This window comes from Hyaena hyaena, unplaced genomic scaffold, assembly GCF_003009895.1.
Source record: "Hyaena hyaena isolate Hyena2069 unplaced genomic scaffold, ASM300989v1 scaffold_10, whole genome shotgun sequence".
Taxonomy (NCBI): Eukaryota; Metazoa; Chordata; class Mammalia; order Carnivora; family Hyaenidae; genus Hyaena; species Hyaena hyaena.
Window position 1 is genome coordinate 5,421,359 of NW_024080642.1, and position 22,240 is coordinate 5,443,598.

Consider the following 22,240-nt stretch of genomic DNA (forward strand, 5'->3'; position numbering starts at 1 on the left):
TATTTCATCTTTTTTTTTTTTTTTTTTTTTTTACAAATAGTTTATTGTCAATATGTATTTCATCTTTATGCTCTAAAGCAGTTAATGAGTAGCAGATGAGGTCAGAGGCAGTGCAGAAGGACCGACAAGCCAGGTTTGTGGGGGTTTTTGCTGTTGCTTTGTTTGTTTATCATTTTTTTAAGTCCTTTTTATCGTGGCTCAAACTCTTGCCTCTAGAAGTATCTGGACACCCAAATTTATATGTTGAATATTTTTTCAGGTCCACAAGGGAGTTCATGGTTTTGTTAAGGATAAGACCGGAAAACCGATTTCTAAAGCAGTCATTGTGCTCAACGAAGGAATAAAGGTACACACTAAAGAAGGAGGCTACTTCCACGTGCTATTAGCCCCCGGTGTCCATAACATCAATGCCATTGCTGATGGGTATCAGCAACAACATTCACAGGTGAGAGACTCAAACTAAGTAGTATCATGTAAATTCTTATTCTCAATAGTACTTCTATTTTATTTTGAAGCTCTTGTGAGAAATAAAGAAACAAAATGTATAACAAACCCTTGCTTATGATATCTTGTTATCTTCCCAGGCTTTGGCAACACAAGGGAAATTTTTGTAGTATTTTGTATACTTCCGATGACAATGACTCATCTCCTTGGTTTGGTATAGAGGCCTTAGGAATATTCCTGGCATACAATATACCTTAAGTAAACTTTTTCGTAACTCTTGCACTTTATCTCTGCAGGTCTTTGTGCATCATGATGCAGCTAGTTCTGTGGTAATAGTCTTTGACACAGACAACCGGATATTTGGTTTGCCAAGGGAGCTTGTGGTGACTGTATCAGGTAAAGACATTTAAATGTTTAGTAGTTGAAGTTAAAACCAGTTCTGACATTTCATTTTGAGAGTGGGTCACCTCCCCAGTCACCTGAAGTTAATCACTTTTCTTCTAACATCTCCTTATCTAAACATTTCTTTGGATCTTTCTGGAACACTGTTCTTCCATATGTTCTCATGGCTTGTTTCCTCATGGCATTGTTTCCTCATGGAAAGCCAGAAAGAGGCCTTCCCGGCTCACCCTAGCTAAGATGGCACCCCTGTCACTCTCTCCACCCACTTTTTTATTATAGCACTTATCACCATTTGACATTATATTATGTATGTAGTCACTTACTTGTCTATATTTGATCTTTCCCACTAAAACATACAAGCCTCAGAGAGAACAGGGAGTTTATCTACATCTCCTGTACCTAGAACCATGGCTGGCACATACTGGGTCTTAATGAAGAGTTATTGACTGAATGATTTGCTTTATATTAAGATGATAAGTCCCTTGGACTTTGACTTATATTCTATTTTTTCAAGATCATAGAAGGAGGAGGGGCACCTATGTGGCTCAGTGGGTTGTGTGTCCAAATCTTGATTTCAGCTCAGGTCATGATCCCAGGGTTGTGGGATCGAGCCTTGCATCTGGGCCTGTGCTAAGTATGGGGCCTGCTTAAAATTCTGTCTCTGCCTCTGCCCCTCTTCCCAACTTGTGCTCTCTCTCTCTCAAATACAATACAATACAATACAATACAATATAATACAATACATCATGGATGCTGTTTTCTCCGGGGTTAATATGTGCCATAGTTTGAATTACTGAAAGGTTGAAAAGGAAAAAAAATGTAGTACAATAATAAATAATCTGCTGTATTTTATCTTTTTGACACATAGAACCTTGGTTCATTTCTAAGTGCAATTTGGACTTGACCCAAAATAACCAAGTTTTATTACAGGGTGTGTGGCAGCGAGAGTCTTCGTTAATAGAGAATGGTATTGGAAACATGGTCAAATCACAGATAACTAGTAAAGAGTTATTAGCTTGAACCAGATAAAGTGTGAATAACTTAGTGGTTAGACTCATGGCAGCTAGGAGTCAGCAATGGTTTAAATCTAGCTTCGCTACCCATTTACTGTGAACTTGATTTTTCTTATGATTTTATTATTTCTGTTACTAAGACTCTTATTTTGATAACTGTGTACAAATATTTTAAATAAATAGGGATTTGGGATGAGATAAAATTTATTGGAAAGGAGCAGAAGTCACTGATTGATATAGAGCCAGTTGTAGAGTAATAGTGTGGTTTCATTGTGGTAAAAAATAAATAAATCACACACACACACACACACATGCACAAGGAAAGCTATGGAAAAAATGTTCATGAGAGTTATTTAAAATGGTTGGGGCCTCTGGTTGGGGCACCTGGGGGGCTCAGTGGGTTAAGTGTCTGACTTCAGCCCAGGTCATGATCTCATGGTTCGTGGGTTCGAGCCCCGCGTTGGGCTCTGTGCTGACAGCCAGCTCAGAGCCTGGAGCCTGTTTCAGATTCAGTGTCTCCCTCCCTCTCTCTCTGACCCTCCCCTGCTCACGCTGTCTCTCTCTCTCTCTCTCTCAAAAATAAATAAAACATTAAAAACATTTTTTAAATAAAATGATCTCTGGTTAATGGAGATGTAATGTGGAGTTTTGGTTTGGGGTTTTGGTATTTTTACTTACCTGTATTTTTTTTTAATTTTTAATGTTTATTTTTTTGAGAGACAGAGTGTGAGTGGGGGACGGGCAGACAGAGAGAGGGTCACAGAATCCAAAGGAGGCTCCAGGCTGTGAGCTGTCAGCAGAGAACCTGACACGGGGCTCGAACTCACAAACTGTGAGATCATGGCCTGAGCCGAAGTCACGGATGCTTAACCGACAGAGCCACCCAGGCTCCCCATTTATCTGTATTTTTATAATTTTGCATACTTTACATGTAGTGCCTGTGTCATAATAAAAGGTTATTTTTGAGTGCATGAAATAAAAATAAAATAAGTAAAGGGCACATTATGAAAAGAGTCATTTGTAAGCAGCTTGTTTATATCCTTAAAATAGAACACTCAAATGGCGTTTTGTTTGGCAGGTGCCACCATGTCAGCGTTGATCCTAACAGCTTGCATTATTTGGTGCATTTGCTCAATCAAGTCTAACAGACATAAGGATGGCTTTCATCGGCTCAGGCAGCATCATGATGAGTATGAAGATGAAATTCGCATGATGTCAACAGGCTCCAAAAAGTCCCTCTTAAGCCACGAGTTCCAGGATGAAACAGACACTGAAGAGGAAACATTATATTCTAGCAAACATTGAAACAGACCTCGCACATCTATCTCCCAGCATAAGTACCAAGCAAAGTTAACAGTTCCTTTTGGGAGACACTGCATTCAGAAGAGAGACTCTCTTGCTTCTTCAAAGAGCTTTGGGAAGTTAACTTGCTAAATTTGTATTCTCTGTGAATTTGGCTGGCAATTTTGAACTTCCCCTCCTTTAAGTACTCTTACCTTTAAAAAAACAAAAACAAAAAGATCTGCTTTCTATTTATGCAGCAGAGATGGGACAGCCACTTTTTTTTTTCTTTTTAATTTAAGATGAGCTGTTTGGAGCTTATGTTATAGCTGCATAAAGCCACGTGGATGTTATATTTTGCACATCAGGTGTTTACTAGTGGCTTTAGCTTTTATTTCTTTATTTTAAATGGCCAAAAGAATCCAGAAACATTTAGGCAGGGACAGCAGTCAGAATCTGACATAAAGCTTTAAAAACTCAAGGTTTTCTCAACCTACTGAGAAGTACTTTTCTCTAGTTATTAAATAGCTAGAGTTTCTCTTATTTTTCAGGTTTAATGGAGGCTGAATTGATTTTTAAATATCTATAACATTAGGAAATGAATGCGTGGGCTTCCACATTTGCTTTCTACTTGTTCCAAGGTTAGATCAGAACTGGTGGGCTGTGCTGTAAGCAGGACTTCACTACCTCTCTTGTGAGATTTAGCAAAGTTCTAAATATACCCCATTTTACGGGAGAACTTGTTGACTTTGTTGTAAAAGATCTGAATGTCCATTTGAATAGAGCTGAGAGGGAGACCAAAAGCTAAAATTCCTGCGGCATATCTTTTAACTTGGTAAAATCCCACAGGTGCTGCTGCTTTTTTATCTGTGAAGCACTAGTTTTATTCTAGGAATGCCTAATTCTTTAGTATTTCCTAAATTTGAACCTTTTTCTGTCTTGTACACTTATGGCTTTCAGATGACCCAGCAGTGTACAAGATCTGAATTCTACTGAAAACATCCAGAAGTGTCAAAGAGACCTATCTGCACTTGAACACAAACTATCTACGGTTCATGCTCCAGTTCAAGCCTACGGATATCCTACTGTTACTGAAATAGCTTGGCCAGTCTTATTCAAATAAGTCTCTGCAAGTGATTGGGTTCTTTGTCCGAATGTTTCATTTGGTGGTCTCTTTTTGATCAACCAATTTTGTTAAAAGTTCAATTGAAAGCATTTAAATATGGCTCCCTCCATTAAAAAAAAAAAAATGTAAACTGGATTGCCGTGTGCTAAAACACTGTGGTAAGAAGGTGTCATCTTCACTGCCACTCAGGTTATTGCAAAGACCTGAAAGATTTGCATTTTATTGTGTCTGTCATATCATGCTATTCAATGGAATTGATGCTTTTTGTAAGTATGAGTCTTACCAATGATCTAATGGTTTAATACCTTTGAATGTTTTTAATGGCCAACTTGCTGCTGAGTTTGTACTAAATCAGGGGATCAAAAAACTTGCTCTCATCTTTTCAAATTGTATTCTATATCCATTAATGTATCAGTCATCCCAAAGCCTTCCAATGGAGTGGTTTACCACCCATGTGGGTCAATCCAGGTTTTGTGAGGAAGGCACCCAAAGTGGCTTTATAAAAAGAGACTTGGTTTAGCAGAAATCATGAGGTCATGACGTTTGTTAGTATCTGCGATAAATTTGGGTGGTTCAAGGTTAAGCCATTCTGGTATTAATCCTGTCATTAACAACTCTAATTGCTGAGCCCTTGCCACCCCATTCTCACCTGACCACATACACAGAACAGCTAATACTTCATGAAATATATGTGGTTTAATTTCTTCTAATAATACTTCACATTTTCCTTAAGGGGATGATGTGGTGGCATTGCTCTTTTGAGTTTTACTTTTAAGAGCGCAAAGTTAGAAAACCAACAAAGGGCCTATGAGTGGCTGGCCCTGGTTGAGACACTGCAGGTAGAAATGAAACGAAGTTGATGTGACAGCCTTTACTTTTTTAGCATTGGTCTTCACTAGAGGGTGCCTTTTAAATTCATTTCTCTTTTGAGTTAAACATATCTTGAACTGTACATCACAGTGGCTGGAGTCCATGCCTTTTAAGCATGTGTAAAGTTTTTTTAGAAATGAATGTACAAATAGTTCTTTTAGTAATTTTTCCTGAAAGTAAAACCAAATTCTGCTATAAATATACTTTGAATCTTTAATGAAATTAATGCATTGCTCTGGAAAATAAGACCTTCCCAGCCTATGTTACCTATGAACATGAATGTATAGGATCATGACTACTAAGATTGTGTTCTCAGCCCTGCTTTGTTTTTTATTTGTGGATCTAATCTTAGGCCACATTAACTGCTTAAGGCATTAAAGCCATAGGGGATGGGATATACATTTCTTCAGTGTTTCTCCTAGAGACTTTCCATTTCTCTGGAGTCATGGAGGCAAGTAAGTATCACAGTATTAAGAAGTTTGCCCAAATCTGAGTTATGCCTTTCTTTATTCACAAGGCATGTTTTTTTTTTTTTTTTTTTTTTTTGTCCTGGTGATCAGTTTGTAAGCCTTCTTCCCTCCCAGCTCCTAAATAAAAGCAAAGTGATTGAGTAGGTAATGTTCAAAGTGTCTGCCTGTGTAAATGTACTTGTACTGGTTAATGCAGTTCCATAGGATGAACTCAACTTAGTGTCAGGAGAGACCTTTTAGTTTTGGTATATTTTGCCAAAAACTTGCATAGTGTTTGGGATCCCATCCAGTTGAGGAATGCTTGCAATTCTCATTGGAGGGAACTTGCTTTGGGACTTTGTCATCCTCCAGAAAGAAAACATAATGTATATTTGGCCCAATCTGATTGATTGGTTAATCTTTGGTAACTTTCACCTGGATGGCATTTGCTGAATTAATGAATATTGAACTTAAAACTAATTATGAGTTGACAAATAAATAAAAGGTAGTCTTATGCCTCAGTTTATTGTGTTTCCGAGCTAATACCAGGTTACTCCATAATCATGACCTGCTCCTCTATTTCCATTTATTCTCAATAGTAAATAGTTTTCTTGTCACCAGAAATGCACTTGTGCTAGGTTTTGTCCTTGCTGTATTAAAAGCTTCTTGGCTAAAATGCTATATTGGTGCCCTGCCTTATGGTTCTGTTGTAGAATTGTTTTTAACAATAGCAACTTTATTGTTACTACAAAAAATTTGACCATGGTTGAAGTTCATTGATTCTCTATCTAGAAACTTTTTGGTAATTCTTTGAGTTTCTGATTTGTTTTAACTAAAACAAACTCTTTGGGGGTGATTAGGGCCCTTGATTAACGTCAACTAAACTTGGATTTCCAGTTCATGAAGAAATATCTCCCAATACCCACTTCTCCAATATTTAGCAATAATTAATTAATATTCCATTTGATTTTCAGAATACTGTCCCAGTTGATGTTGATTAGACAGAACGTATTATGAAATTTGAAAATAGGCTACCATTTTAAGGCAATTGGATATAAATTATGCAAATATGTATGCTTATGACTTTTATAAATGGCGTCACATGAGTGGACTAGCTATACTCTATGCTGGCCATGCTGCAGATTTTCTGGAGGTATGACATAATGTTGTTGTCTTTTTTTTTTAATGCTCAGAGTAAAAATCAACTTTTTGTCTCTCCATTTTTCCAGAGTGACATTCCCAGGCTCCAGAATAATTCTATAGCTATTCATATGAGGTGCCCAACACTCATTCATCTCAAGTGCTTCAGTCTTGGTTTATCTCATGCACTGTGCCTTCAAAATGAAATTTTTAAAAGGGACTTTAAATGAAGTTGAATAGTAGTTTTAAAAAAGTCAATCTGTGTAATTTATGTGAAATCTAATTGTAATGAGGTCCTTTCTGTTTTTTTATATGTAAACAGATCTACTAATCCTGTATAAAAGTTATTTTATGATGTTTGTCTTTCTTTGTGTTTTGTCTCATAATCTTTTTTAAAGGCGATAGACCAGAAAAAATTATTGTCCCAATTTGAAAGTTATGTATTTAGTTTTTCTACCTATGCTAAGGGGAAAAAATAGTACCAGGCTAGGAATACAGAGCGTCCCCTGTACAGTGTTTTTTGTCTTCACAAATTGACTCAGAAGAAAGCTGTTTCTGAAAAAAATCACATCTTATAGTAGCTCCACAGTTCTCCTTTCTGTTTGTGGCTCAGCTAGACTGATATATGTCCGATCATTCCACAACAAACACCACAAAGCTGGCCATCGAAAAGTTTATGTACGCATTCCAAACTTGCTTGTTAAAACTTTTGTCCTTTTTCCAAATGAGCCACATTCTATGTGTCCTGCCACTTTAGGCACAGTGATGACGAATTCGCTGTCCCCTTTAAATTTAGCAATGATTTGTTGATACTCCTGGTCTAATAGGAATAGGGAAAGCAAAGTTATATACAAATATGGACTCTGCTGACAAGGAACTCTTAGTCCAGATCAGAGAAATAGAAATGAGAATAAGCTGTACTTCCATAGTGATTGGTTCATCTAAAAAAGAAAATCTCTGTGGCAGGGAAAGTATAACATGGAGATTCGAACATGGACTTTGGAGTGGAACCAATCGGGTGATTGATTCTTGGCTCTACCACTTACTTCCTATGTGACCTTGCATTGCACCAGCTTCTTAAAGTCTTAATGTCTCTGCCTGTTAAGGATTAATACCAGATAGGATTGTATTGACAATATTTGACTCAGAATTGGATGCCCATGGTAACCAGCATCATTTTCCTTCATTTGTCTGATCTTTTGAAAGAAAGGTGTTTTATCACATATCTGAACAAAGATCTGTTTACAGGTGGTCATTTTAATTTAGAAGAAATCCCTACACATGAATACTAAGAAAAAAAAGCAAACAAAATAAAACAAAAAAAACCTATGAAATTTTCCATTATGTAGTTTCATAGATTGTCTATAGCAGGGCAGTGAAGTTTTACAAATTATGCCAAATGCCTCAGATTTGTTTTTAAGTGAACTTAGATTGTATTTATTCCTATTCAGTGAAAAGAGCCTTACTTACCTGCTACAGGAAATCTGAATAGTGATAATGGTTCTTTTCCCCTCAGTGTTTGAAATGTTTTCCTGGATTTTCTCATAACTGATAAGAACCTTTTGATTTGTATCATAAATGGTAATCTATCAATTATGTTTCATTTTTCAGGTTTCTAGAAGCTAATTGTCCTCAGCAATTAAGCATGATGCTCAGTGCTAACCACTACTCAGTTATGAATAAATGCCATCGTGTTAGGCCTTCATCTCTAATTCTCACTTGCAGCTAACCAACTGATTGTACCCTGTTTATTGCAAACCTCAGATACATGCATCATTAATTATTACCCACAACTTAAAAGCAATGAAATCAGCATACAAAGCCCAATAGTAACTTCAACATCACAATTTCCACCTACGTTGTTATAAACAAGCATGTTATTTCTTTTGCACCTAGTCTGGAGTCAGACAGAATCCAATTCCCGATTAACTGCATAAACAAATGTAGACAAGGCAGGCAAGGAGCAGAAGGTTGTTCAAGTTTAGAGGCCAGCATGGACAAGATTGAATACAGAAGGGCGAGAAGATTGAAAGTGTGGTAAAAAGTGGGAGTACATTGAGACGAATACCTCCATGTCAGCAAAGACAATTTATGGATCCAATTAGAAGCAATATGAAGAGGCTGTGTTGCAATCAAAGTGTAGGTGGAAAATAGTAGCAGATGGAGAAATTTAAGATGGAACATGTGGAGAGAGATTGCAGCTTAAATAGAAATTGTTATAACATGGATTATATTCTGTGACTGTCATTGAGATTGGGCCAAAGCAAAGGGGTCATGGGGAAAGATCTAGATTGCTAGACCTGAACCACTACTATTTGGAGTACTTGAAGTTATTCCAGTGAGTGTAATTATTCTTGTCATTTATTAGGTATTATTCCTAATTCCTTGATTCAAGATCAAACAGGCTTTTGGTTTAGGGTTTGAAAAAGGTGTGAGGTGCCCATAAGAATTTAAGAATTAATCCTAAAGATAGAGAATGGGATAAGTGGGGAGTGGGCTGTTTATGGTAATGGGTGAGTTGGACAAGTTCTGGATTTTTTAGAAAATAATTTTATAATAATTTTAGGTTTATGGAAGAGTTGCAAAGATAACGTAGAATTGGCCACTGGGTTTTTATTTGGGAGATGTGGGTGTTCAGAGGGCAACAGGGGAAGGGTTGTATATATAGTCTTCTATTCAGCAGAACTTGAATGGAACACATTTGAAAGGGACTGGGCACAGCAAATAAGGTGTCTAGAATCTAGCCAGGCAGGCATAGCCTGCATGGTCCTGGTGTTAAGCCATGTGGTACTATCTCTAGGTAACCGGGTGAAACTCAGTCCTTCTCTAGGAGAAGGTATTTCACCCTAGATTTGGAGGAGACCTTTTGATTGTTCAAGGGCAATGACCAAATACGGGCAAAGATAACCAAGCAGGTAGAGAAATAAGACACCTCCAGTAAGAAAGCAGACAAAGTTCTCTACTGGTTTCAGATGTTGACATTATCAGACACTGTAAAACAAATATACTTACAATTTTCAAAGAGTAAAAGAGAAGCATGAGGCTGTAACAGGAAACTAAAGTAATAAAACTTCCAGAAGTGAAAGTACAGAAGTTAAAATGCACAGTTATAATGGCAGATTGGACACAGAGAAGCAATGAACTTATAAATAGATCCACAGAAACTCTCTTATGCATCAGAGACAAAAAGGTAGAAAATATGAAGGAGAGGGTAAAAATGTGGACTGAACATAAGACTAATGCACGTTTGATCATCAGAGTTCTAGAAGAAAAGGGGAGAGAGAATGGAACATAACTATTTTGAGACCATGATGCAGAATTTTCCAAAGTTGGTTAGTGGTATCTGTAGATTAAAGAAACTCAGTCTAAGCAAGAAAAGGTAAACATCTCAGTGAAGCCGCTAAGCACCAGAGACCAAGAGAAAAAGGGGTCAGAAAGAAAATAAATTAACTTCAAAAAAATAAGCAGTCAGACTAAAAGACTCACTCCCAACAGTGGAAACCAGAGTACAGGAAAATTATACTTTGAAGGTGCTGGGTAAAACACTAAATAGCTTCCAACATAGAATTCTATTGAACATATCATTCAAGAATAAAGGTGAATAGCCAGGTAGCTGAAGACATTGGAGACAACCCAACCTACCTGCTTTCCAATATTTCATTGCAAAATAATGCAAAAAACAGGAAGGAAAAATTAAACCTACACAAAAACCATACTTTCAGCATAACTTGAAGTCAGAGAATTGTGAAATGCCAAAATGCCTGAATAAAATGAGAAAAATCACCAAATCTTGGCATGTACTCCCATGTGCCTGCCCCAACGCCACACCTGTGCAAGGCTCTGTGGAGAGAAGGCAGATGGAGATGAACAGCAAGAAAGACAGAAAAGAAGGATGCCCATAAAAAGGCCTAATGTTAGTCTGAAACTACCACCAGAAAGACCAAGCCCACCTTCAGTCTGATGGTCTAAAAACATGTCCAAGTAGATCAGAGTACAAACTATACGGAAGACGCTTCAAAGTGAGCACAATTCAAAGGGGGCAGGCATGATTTAAAGCGACAGCTTTGAAACACAGAGCTTCTGTTGAAGGAAAATTTAACAAGTGATGAGAAAGAAAAGAAGCAAAGAGGAATGTTTAAGAGTCCTGCAACTTACAACCTCTCCCTATCACGAAAATAAATCCACTAAAGTACCTGGATTTTGCTAGATTGATGGGAGACCTCAACCATGAATCATCAAAATGCAAATAACAGATATGGATATTGACAAAGAAAAAGCACACTTGTCATCACTTGCAAATTAGATTGTGCGTGTGAAAAATACAAAATAATCTACAGGTAAATTAGAAATAATAAGATAATTTAGTTCTACTTCTAGCTGTGGGTGAATTGGCTTGAAACAAAAAGACCTTCCCATCAGGAACAATTAGGAAAGCTGGATTTAAAAACAAAACGAAATACTTGTTTGAAAGATTGAAGAACTACGAAGGTAATAAGGACTTATGGGGTCAAGATCCTAGAGCAGAGGGAATTCAGGGGTGAACATGACAGTCAAGTGTCACCCTGAGGTATTTGTTGATTCATAATGGTAACTGAGAGTCAGAGATACCTGGTAGCAGAGAGGACAGGCAAGAGCCAGAGAACCCAAGCAGAAGCTGTAGGCAGTATCACTGGGTTGGGGAAAATATGATTTCAGCACTTATCATGGAAGGGGACACTGGTCAACAGGCTTCCAGTTAGGACTCTTGGGCGGCACATTAGAAGTAAGGGCTAATCAGAAACAGACCAATTTTTACAAACCCAGAATACTACTTGGTAAAAGTCCCACTCCGTACTGGAGTAAGCTGATGTGCCCCTACCTGAACTGCCTGCGTGAAGTGCAGTAAACTGTCTCTGGAGGAAGATCTCATCTGGGCTCTCAAGTGATTACTACAAATTTTAATTTATAATTTACAGCATCTGATTGAAAGTTATTTTTATTGTCAGAAGACACTATCAAAAGATGAAAGACCAAGAGATAAAAATAGAAACAGTCCCATAGGAGTTACAGATTTTTCATTTATCAACCAGAAACTTTAAAATAATGGCAAAAAATAGATTCAGAAAGAAAAGATGAATTTTAACAAATAATTAAAAGCTACTAAAAACGAAATGGAGGCGTTTTGATTCTGGACAAAATGGAGTAGATGTATTTCTCTTCAATTCCTCCCACTAAGCATAGCAAAGAAAACCTCATGTATTATATACAAAATGAATAAGAGGACTCCAGAAGGTGGAGAGAATGAGGCAGACCAGGTAGAGACCTCTGTATTCAAGGAATGATATGTGGTGAATTCCTTGAGTTTTCTTTCTGCCTCATATATCCCATAGTGGGTGTTACATTATATAGCTCATAATGGAGGAGCTGGCAATCCAGGGATGCCAAACAGTGAGACAGAAAAAGCCCAAAAGAAAATGCTTCTATAGCCAAAGGACATGAGAAGGGGCAGCCTATTAAGATGCAATCGTTTTAGACAATAATTGCACCACTCCAGGCAAGTGCTCCGCCCCTTCTGCCCCAAAAAGGACCATCTCTACTTCTTACAGCAATGGCTGAGCAGGGATCCTAGACTCCACCCTCACTTGGCTGTAATGAAGCCCCGGGGGGAGGGGGGTAGTGCCAAAGAAGGCCCAGGTGAAGAGCCAGAACCTCCATCACAGCACAATGGTAATGAGTCCCCCGTCAGGGTGTTATTGGGGGCCATCTGTGGAAGACTAACAAGGCACCCCCACCCACCACTTGGGGTATCAACAGAGGCTAGCAGAGAGCCTGAACTTCTTTACTTCAACGTGGTAGTGACAAGGCAGTTCCCCAACACCCCCACCAGCACAATGTCAGAGGAGTTCTACTTAAACAGAAGCTTTAAATAAGATCCAGGGTCTTAAAACACCCAGGATTAGAACTTAAAAATCATTCATTATACCTAGAACCCAGAAATTTTCAACTTGAATGAAAAAAAAAGATAATCAGCAGATGCCAGTATCAAGATGACACAGATGTTGGAATTATCTGACAAGGACATAATACAAATATTTTAATGAGCAATTATAAATAAACTTAGAACAAATGATAAAAAGAGTTTCAGCAAAGAAGTAGAAGGGATGTCTGGGTGCCTCAGTTGGTTAAGCATCTGACTCTTGATTTCACCTCAGGTCATGATCCCAGGGTCATGAAATTGACCAATGTGTCAGGCCCCATGCTGTGCGTGGAGCCTGCTTAAGATCTCTCGATCTCTCTCCCTCTCTTTCTGCCCCTCTACCTAGCTTGTGTGTTCTCTCTCTCTAATATCTTTTTTAAAAAGAAAAAAAGAAAATAGAAGATATGACGAACCAAATGGAAATTTTAGATCTGAAAATTACCAAAAAAATTACATTAAAAACTCAGTGATTGGGCTCACTAGCAAAATGGAGGAAGAGAGGAAAGATATGCCTGTCAGTGAACTTGAAGACAGAACATGGAAATTACCCAATGTGAACAACAGATAACAGACTGAAAGAAATTAGCAGAGCCTCACGCATATGTAGGACTCTAACAAAAGATCTAGCATTCATTTCATCAGAGTCCCATAAGAAGAGGAGAAACAGTATGGGGCCAAAAAAGTAATAGAAGAAACAATGGCTAAAAATTTCCCAAATTTACTAAATGACATGAACCTAGGATTCAAAAAGCTGAGCAAACCCCAAACAGGATAAAACCAAAGAAAACCACCTAAGATACATTGTAATTACCTTTCTGAAAACTAAAGAAAAAATTTAAAATCAGTGATAGAGAAAAGAGACCTTAATATAATGGAAAAACCTTTCAAAGAACAGCCAGTTTCTCGTCAGAAACGTGGAGGCCGGAGGAAATTGGCACATTTTTCAAGTGCTGAAGAAAAAATATTATGAACCTCAGATTCTATATCTGGCAACAATATCTTTCAGGAATGAAGGGGAAATCAAGATGTTATCAGATGAAGAAAAACTAGTAGAATTTGTCTCCAGCTGATCTACTCTTTTAAAAATGGCTAAACACTGTATTACAAAGCTGTAATCATCAAGACAGTATGGTATTGGCACAAAAGCAGACAAATAGACCAATGGAACAGAAGAGAGAACCTAGAAATGGACCCATAAATATATGGCCAACTAATCTTGACAAAGCAGGAAAGAGTATGCAATGGAAGAAACACAGTCTCTTTAGCAAATGGTGCTGGGAGAACTGGACAGCAACATGCAGAAGAATGAGCCTGGACCACTTATATACAACACCCAGTGCTCATCCCAACAAATCCCCTCCTCAGTGCCCATCACCCATTTCCCTCCACCCCTACCCATCGACCCTCAGTGATGTAAACACCTTTACAGGGGGTAACTTTTCTACGTTTCACTAGAACTGGTAAAATGTGGACACAGACCGACTGTGATAATTTGTGTATCTGGCAAGGGAGGCTTTGGAAGGCTGATTTTGACAGGTTGAGGGGGCAGGATGAGGTACGTAGAAGCAGCACACACTTTCTGGATTTGGCAGCTGGAAAAGAAACAAGGCTGGGACCGGAACTGCTGTAGACGGATGAACAGGCGGCCAGTGGAGAAGAGCACCTATGCCAGAGTGGAATACCAGGCCGAGACAGGATGCGAGGGTTGGCCTTGGGAAGAAAAGAGCCTCTGACTCTAAGAAGGGAAAGAGGTTGGCTGAAGACACCTATTGGGAAAAGGTGAGGGAAACAGGGAATTATATCTAATGATGACTTTCTTCTTAGCCAGGCAGTCCCCTGCTGAGGGCCCCTGCTGATAAGCCAAATGAGGGCGATGGTACGGGCAGGGGTTCCGGGAGAGGGTCTGAGCTCCAGGACAGACAGGTAGTGTCAGGGACTAAAACTAGCCTTCAGACCCACGGCTCAAAAGCTGTGAAATGATCATCGACCGCCAGGTGGCGGTGTCTGTGGAAGCTCATATATCCCATCGGCCCTGGCGCCGGGGCGGAAGAAGGTGTGGAGTTAATTCTCTGGTTCGCATCGCCTCTACTCTCCTATCCCGACTGACGTTGGACAACAAAGATGGCCGCAGGAACAAGCAATTATTGGGAAGGTAAGGGCGAGGCATACCTTGTGGGTCTTGCCGAGAGGCGGAAGGGCTGGGTGCGGACGGGTCTTGGGGGAGGTGGCGGAGAAACGAGCCTGGCCTCCAGAGTGGCCGAGGCGACGGGTGAGGCGTGTCTAGTGGGAGCCCCGGGCCTGGGGGCTGAGGAGACCGAACGGTCTGGAGCAAGGGTTACCTGAGAGGCTGCGGGACCTGGAGCGGGGCTTGGGCGGAGAGAGCTGAGCGGGGATTCAGAAGATGGTCCTGATCTCCTGGAGGAGAACTTGGTTGAGAGCCTAAGCGAACTTGGGCGAAGGGGCTTGGGGCACGAACTCGGAGAAGACGAGTTTTGAGCGAGGATATCCCGAGCCCAGGAGGCAGGAAGAGTCAGCGTTTTGAGAGTTGAGGTCACTGTTGGGACCGTTGAGTAGGATAAGGGAAAGAAGGAACTTGTCAGTCCGGTCCATCGAGGGAAGTTGTAGGAACGAAGTGTCTCCTACTGGATCCCCTTGGCAGCGTCAGGCTGCGACTTCGAGGATTGGGTGTCGAGTCGCGTTTGAAGGCAGAGGAAATAACTTTACCCTCTGCTGTGGAGAGGAGTTTGTTAAAAAGAAAAAGTTGGGAGAACCCGTGTGAATTGCAAGGATTGCACTTGGTATATACTTCTGCCAAAAAACCGTCCTGAGATTTAACGATTACGTTTGTTTACCTAAACTATGTTCCGGTAAAGTGGGCTCATGTGAAACTCACTCCCAGACCAAGGATGAGTGAAGGCTCATATTTTTCTTTCAGTTTACTCCTTACGTTATTACAACAGAAACTACTCGACGAATCCTTTTTCTCTTCTAACGTATTTCCTGTTGATACCCTATGAACGCTATGGGAAACTACAAGCAACAATATTGTCACTATCAGCCACTTGGTCTAAGAGCTTAGATCTAAGTTCATCCATACTTGCCTGTTATATTTTCTTTTTTTTTTTTTTTTTTAAATTTTTAAATGTTTACCTATTTTTGAGAGAGAGAAAGACAGAGACAGAGCATGAGCCGGGAAGGTGCAGAGGGAGAGGGAGACACAGAATCCGAAGCAGGCTCCAGGCTCTGAACTGTCAGCACAGAGCCCTCCTTGGGCCTGGAACCCATAAACCGCAAACCATGACCTGAGCCAAAGTCAGAGGCTTACCGACTGAGCCACCCAGGCACCCCTTTCCTGTTTTATATTTTCAAAATACTTTCACTTGATGTTTTCTACTAGGGAAGACAGTTACTAGTTACAGAGAAGTGTGGTTACAGTTTAAAACATGTATTTAAATGCCTGTTTGAAATGTGTGTACTAGATAGAAAATAGTTTTTAAATTATGTACAAGTGGCTGTTGGTATATTTAACGCTACTCATTAGGCTATAGTTTTTTGAAGCTCCATGGTATAATAATTATAGCAGCTTATTATTGACAACCTACTCTGTGCCAGGTGCTTTAAGCACACGATTACTAATGCATAGAAAAACCCTGAAGGTAAGGAGTTTAAAAAACAAAAAGCTGAGGTTCATAGGTTAGGTAGATTTTCAGTAAATCTCAGAGCCAGTTCTCAGAATCTCAGAACATGAGGCTTAACTAAGATTCTAAGACTCTGCTATACTGCTTCCTACTTCTGGTTGCTAATAAACATATATTGAAATAATGTTTTGTGTTCCTTACTCATGAAAAGTGAGATTTTTACAATATTCCTTTCTGTATGTCATCCGTTTTATTTTGACCTCCACTTTACCATGAATGAGAGTACTCACGTCTGGATGTAGGTTTCCAGACTGTAGCTTCCCTCTCTCACCCACTGGGTCAAACTGCTGTACCAATGTTTCTGTTTGCTTCTGTTCTTTTAACACTTAGGCTCTTATTTAATTGTCATACCTACATTTGACGTTGTTGGTCGCATATTGTTGTTAATTTAAGCCTCTCTAAATTTCTTTCAGTAAACTTACTGAAAGACCATTTTTTGATCCTTTGTTAATGATTATTTTTAATTAAGCATCAGTTACTAATTCATTCTAAGAATTTTGGGGTGCCTGGGTGGCTCAGTCAGTTAAGCATCCGACTTCGGCTCAGGTCATGATCTCACGGTTCGTGGGTTCGAGCCCCACATTGGGCTCTGTGCTGACAGCCAGCTCAGAGCCTGGAGCCTGCTTCAGATTCTGTATCTCCCACTCTCTCTGACCCTCCCCTGCTCGCTCGCTCGGTCTCTCTCTCTCAGAAATAAATTTTAAAAAACCATTAAAAAAAAGAATTTCGTAAGCTTTGGAATATAAAGAGATAGAAAATCTCTGTCAAAACCAGTGATGGTTTCTGTTTTATAAAGTGAGTTGATAAGTTGGTGTCATGTGGGTCATAAAGCATACTCAGTTTCTTTATGATTTGTGTTCTCTTCTGTTTTCCTCCAAATTACAACATTTTTAGTCATTGTTACAGGAATAATTCAGGGATGTTAGAACATTTATTGTAGCTGTCTTTGGAATACAGGTGAAATTTCCCACCTCTCACTATTTCTCCCCCTTCTTGACCCACCTGAAGTTTAAATAAGAGACAGTTTGCTTTTCTGGGTAAGTCTTTGGTTTTCTCTTTTAACATTTTTTTATGGGAGAATCTAGATCAATATATGATTTTCATAGTTTGTTTCTTCAGAATAGTTTTGTGATTTTTATATCTGCTAATGGACTCTTTGTGTTTAATTATTTGCTTTTACAATTTTGTTAAAGATCTCAGGAAACAGGCTCGACAGCTGGAAAATGAACTTGACCTGAAACTAGTTTCCTTCAGTAAACTGTGTACAAGTTACAGTCACAGCAGTGCCCGAGATGGAAGACGCGACAGGTATAGGTACTACCAGATTCTGTCTCTTATGCCTTAAACCGTATAATGTTTTAAAAGAATTAAAAAATAAACAAATATATATAGTTCTGTAATTTGGTCTATTGGTGAATTTTTGATATTGTTTTGGTATTGTTTTTATTTTAGTGATTTATAAAAATTCTTCTTAATCCTTGAGATTAGCAGTCATTTGGGATCCTTAAGCAAAGGTCATGATGATGTCAGAAGGAAAATGCTAAGGCTTCAGAATGAGTTTGCATCAAAGATAAGTTTCTAGTTCAGCCAGTGTAAGGAAATGCAGTTGATTTGCCCACATTGTCTTCCTTCCTTCCTTCTTTCCTCTTCACTCTCCCTCATTTTTGAGAGAGACAGACAGACAGACAGCGTGAGCAGGGGAGGGGCAGAGAGAGAGGAAGACAGGGAATCTGAAGCAGGCTCCAGGCTGTCAGCACAGAGCCCAATGCAGGGCTTGAACTCACAAGTGTGAGATCATGACCTGAGCCAAAGTCGGATGCTCAACCAACTGAGCCACCCAGGCTCCCCTCTTTTTTTTTTTTTTTAAGTTTATTTATTTATTTTGAGAGACAGAGACTGCACAAGCAGGGTAGGGGTTGGGGGGGGGGGAGAGAATCTCAAGCAGTCTCTGCACAGTCAGCACAAAACCCAATGCAGGGTTTGAACTCATGAAACTGTGAGGTCATGACCTCAGCCAAAATCAAGAGCTGGACATTTAACCAACTGAGCCACCCAGGGGCTTCTGCCCACATTGTATGTCTTATATCTTCTGATTGCTAAATCGATCTGAGAAACTACCTAAATGCGAAGTATACACACTGCTATTCTGGTGTTTTAGAATGAATCTAATGCAGTATGTATCCTCACTATTAATCATCCAAGCTATTTTAAATTTTGTTTCTTTTTTGAGAAACTGGCATACTACTGTATTGAACATATGGAAAATGTATTTTTATCTTTGAATCTTATGCTCATTTAGGCCATCCCCTTTTTAAAAAAGTGTTGGGAAATATTTACAACACTTAGGAAGGTATGAAGAATAATGGATCCTCATGTGCCTACCACCCACTTAAAGAAATAATCATTACCAATTCAGCTGAAGTCTCTATTCCCAGTCATCCCATTTTCTACTTCCCCTTAATCTCCTTATGTGTTTTTTTTTTTCTTGACTCTGTCCTGTTAATCTTTTTTTTTTTTTAACAAATAGTTTATTGTCAAATTAGTTTCCACATAACACTCAGTGCTCATCCCCAAAGTGCCCTCCTCCATGCCCATCCCCCCTTCCCCCCACATCCATCAGTCCTCAGTTTTTGTCAGCATTCAAGAGTCTCTCATGGTTTGCCTCTCTCCTTTTCCCCCACCATTTCCGCCCTTCTTCTCCCCCTTGTTCCTCCTAATCCTCCTATACGTGCAAACACATGATATTTGTCCTTCTCTGATTGACTTATTTCGCTCAGCATAACACCCTCATAATCTCCTTATGTTTTACTACATATGTTTGTGTTGCTAAACAATTTATAGTATCTTCCTAGTTATCTTGCAACTTGCATTTTTAAGATTATCTTTGTGATTAAGCTATGGATACATTTAACTGTGGCATATTTATTTGCTATATATAGTATCATATTGTGATTGTGTATTATAATCTGTAGATGGACAGTGTTTCTAATTTTTGCTAATTAAACGACTGACACAGTGTTCATCATGCATCACGTACTGTTTTAAGAGCTTTATATGAAGGCTGGTAGAACATCTTTACCTACAAAAATGTTTCTGTATATCTAGCAGTGGAATTGCTGGTAGTAGAGCTGTTAGTTGTTATCCTTTATTTCACGTACTTTTCTGAGGATTGGCAGTGGGGTGGGATTATCTTCAGCTACTAATAATCAATCAATAAAACAAAAAAAATCTGGATTTGAACCCAAATCTTTTTGTATCTCCAGAGCCTATGCTCTAAACCTTTCTCTGCACATTCCAACAAAAGACTCATTTCAACACTATAGCCAAAATAATGCTTCTTTTTAATAAGGGCACATTATTAAAGGATTAAAGATAACAGGGCCAACATATTGACTCAGGGACCTAAAAGTAAGCTGTTGGCATATCACATAGTTTTGATTGCATTACATTGCTTTGGACTTGACTTAGCAAGTAAAGAAAATGAGTGATGTTCTTTTGTACGAGTAAACTTATTTTATCACTGGAGCATTTTTCCTGAATTTAAGTCTCTCATATATACTATGCCAGTGAGTATACAGTTTTTAAAACTCTGAATTGTTAAGAGATACAGTTACATAATGATTTTTCTGTGTTTTCTGTGCTTTGTGAACTTAATACTTTTACAACTCCTTTAAAGGGAAAACTATCTTGAAAACATTTCCTCAGAAATTCTACACCAAATTGGGACGGACTTTGTAGGTTTTTATAGCCTAATTCTCCCTTTCAGTAAGAAACCTCAGACCAGGAGGATCAAGATGCAATGTACATTCTACAGTGTTTTGTTATTGCCCAGATTGAAAGCATGTCATAATGAATAAATTCAGTGATGCAGAAGTCTTCGTCTAGGAGTAGTTTTTTTCTTTTTTATACTTTCTCTATTTTGAGAACTTTATGGTCAATGAATCATCACACATCTATAAAATGAATTAAGTTTAACTGAATGATGAATATAGAGATTGTCTTCTCATTCACTGAAGTATTTAGTGTCTACCACGTGCCAGGCACTATTCTAGGTGCTTGGCATATATCTGTGAATAAGACAAGCAGTATCCCTCTTCACGAGGCTTACTTACATCCATTGACCCATTGTTCTTTTTCATACATCTGGTATTGGAGGATCAGCATTTTTGCCTGGGCACATTCTAAGAGATAAGCACAGAACTTTGGGTTGGTGCTAACATCTAATAAAGAACTAGATATTTTGATACATTTTAAGACAAATTTTTTTAAGTTTATTTACTTTGAGGGAGAGAGAGGATCCGAAGCAGACTCTCTGTTGACAGTGCAGAGCCCGATGCAGGGCCCAAACCCACAAACCACGAGATGATGACTTAAGCCGAAGTCAGATACTGAAGCGACTGAACCACCCAGGCACCCCTCAAATTGAACTATTTTCAGAAGAAATAAAACTTTGGACCTAGTTAAGCATCTTAAAGTCAAAGTCCTTGTTATTAGCTACTTTTTGGTTATTTTACTGCTTGTTACTATTGCTATGAAATTGTATGTGGAAAAGGGAAATAGCTAAGGTAGTTTTTTGATGTTAAACTGATGATTTCATCTGTTTTCATTCACCACACCCAAGCACTGCCACAGGGCAAGCCAAAGTCTTTGGTAAGATGGAAGAACATAGTCATTGCCTGGGTACTTACCTGTTTTCAGTATAACTGAGATCTCTTTTGAGCTGCTCATAGGATAATGCATACCATTTGTGGATCTAATGAAGGTTAGTGGTTTTTCAGAAGAGGCAAAACAAATTTTCTGGACATCTAGTTTTAGAATTTGAATCTGTCACACAAAAGTTTCACTTGTAAAAAGTTAGTTTTTTGACAGACTATTCAGATTTTAGAAGAGCTTGCATTTTTTGTAAAACGAAACTGAAACAATTGCATAATATAAGTGGAAATGTAGAGAGTTGGTACTGAAACTTCCCTGCTGGACATGGCTATCTATATTAGACTTAAAACGGATTCTGATTACTTAATGCTAGTTTTCTAATCTGTGGATCATGTAAATCTCAATTTTATTTCTTTTTGGTAAGAGCCAAGTGAAGAAGAGAGAACTTAATTTGAGGAACCATAATTGCTTTGGGGTAAAAATTTTAAAAACCATTCCTCATAGATCCCATAACATAATGTATACTACCTCATATGCCTCCTTTTATATGTAGTACTACTTAGTTCTCCGGTTTTGTTTCACCTAATCTGTTCTTTTAGAGTCCACATTTCAGTGGGCACTGCCATAGCTTACGTTACTTTCATTTGGGAAATAATAAACAAGCATTTGGAATTTCTTTGCATTATTCAGAGTAGACGTATTAAAGCTCAGAAAAATCTTACATATAATTATATTTTATACTGAATTTAATATTTGAGACAAGTGTGATCTTTATAGGGAAACTTCTGTAAAAATTACAGCTTCTTAAGAAACCAGTGTCTCTGGGGTTCTACTTGACCTCCTTAAGAATAACATTATTTTAAGTATGTTTTAAAGGATTAGGTTTAAGTAATGGACTCTCTTTACTGGTTCTTCTCTTTAGCTCTGACACAACACCCCTTTTAAATGGGTCAAGCCAAGACAGAATGTTTGAAACAATGGCAATTGAGATTGAACAGCTTTTGGCAAGGGTAAGTACCCTCTCTTAAATGGCTGTTTTGCTAGTCATTGTGTTAATCACTTGTTAGGTATGGTAAGTCTATTATCGTACACATGTTTATTGAAATCGCCCTTTCATCTTAGATATGTGCCTCCCCAGGCCACTTGAATTTTCATTATAGCCATTCTCAAGTCTTTTGAGTGTTATTTTTAGCCTTTATGGAATATTG

General features: G+C 38.6%; 2 protein-coding genes across 3 annotated transcripts in view; both read left to right on the forward strand.

Moving 5' to 3' along the window:
* CPD (carboxypeptidase D) overlaps positions 1–7,080 on the forward strand; it is a 73,239-nt gene extending 66,159 nt beyond the window's left edge. Inside the window, exons 19-21 of the mRNA XM_039253515.1 lie at positions 260–445; positions 741–840; positions 2,938–7,080. Coding sequence (XP_039109446.1) covers positions 260–445; positions 741–840; positions 2,938–3,164 — 513 coding nt within the window. The 3' untranslated portion in view covers positions 3,165–7,080. The remainder of the gene's footprint in view (positions 1–259; positions 446–740; positions 841–2,937) is intronic.
* A 7,669-nt stretch (positions 7,081–14,749) lies between these two features.
* The window catches only part of GOSR1 (golgi SNAP receptor complex member 1), a 49,043-nt gene continuing 41,552 nt past the window's right edge, over positions 14,750–22,240 (forward strand). Inside the window, exons 1-3 of one of the 2 annotated variants that reach the window (XM_039253529.1) lie at positions 14,750–14,833; positions 17,573–17,693; positions 21,955–22,042. In XM_039253529.1, coding sequence (XP_039109460.1) covers positions 14,803–14,833; positions 17,573–17,693; positions 21,955–22,042 — 240 coding nt within the window. In that variant the 5' untranslated portion in view covers positions 14,750–14,802. The remainder of the gene's footprint in view (positions 14,834–17,572; positions 17,694–21,954; positions 22,043–22,240) is intronic. The other variant, XM_039253538.1, reaches the window with a different exon arrangement.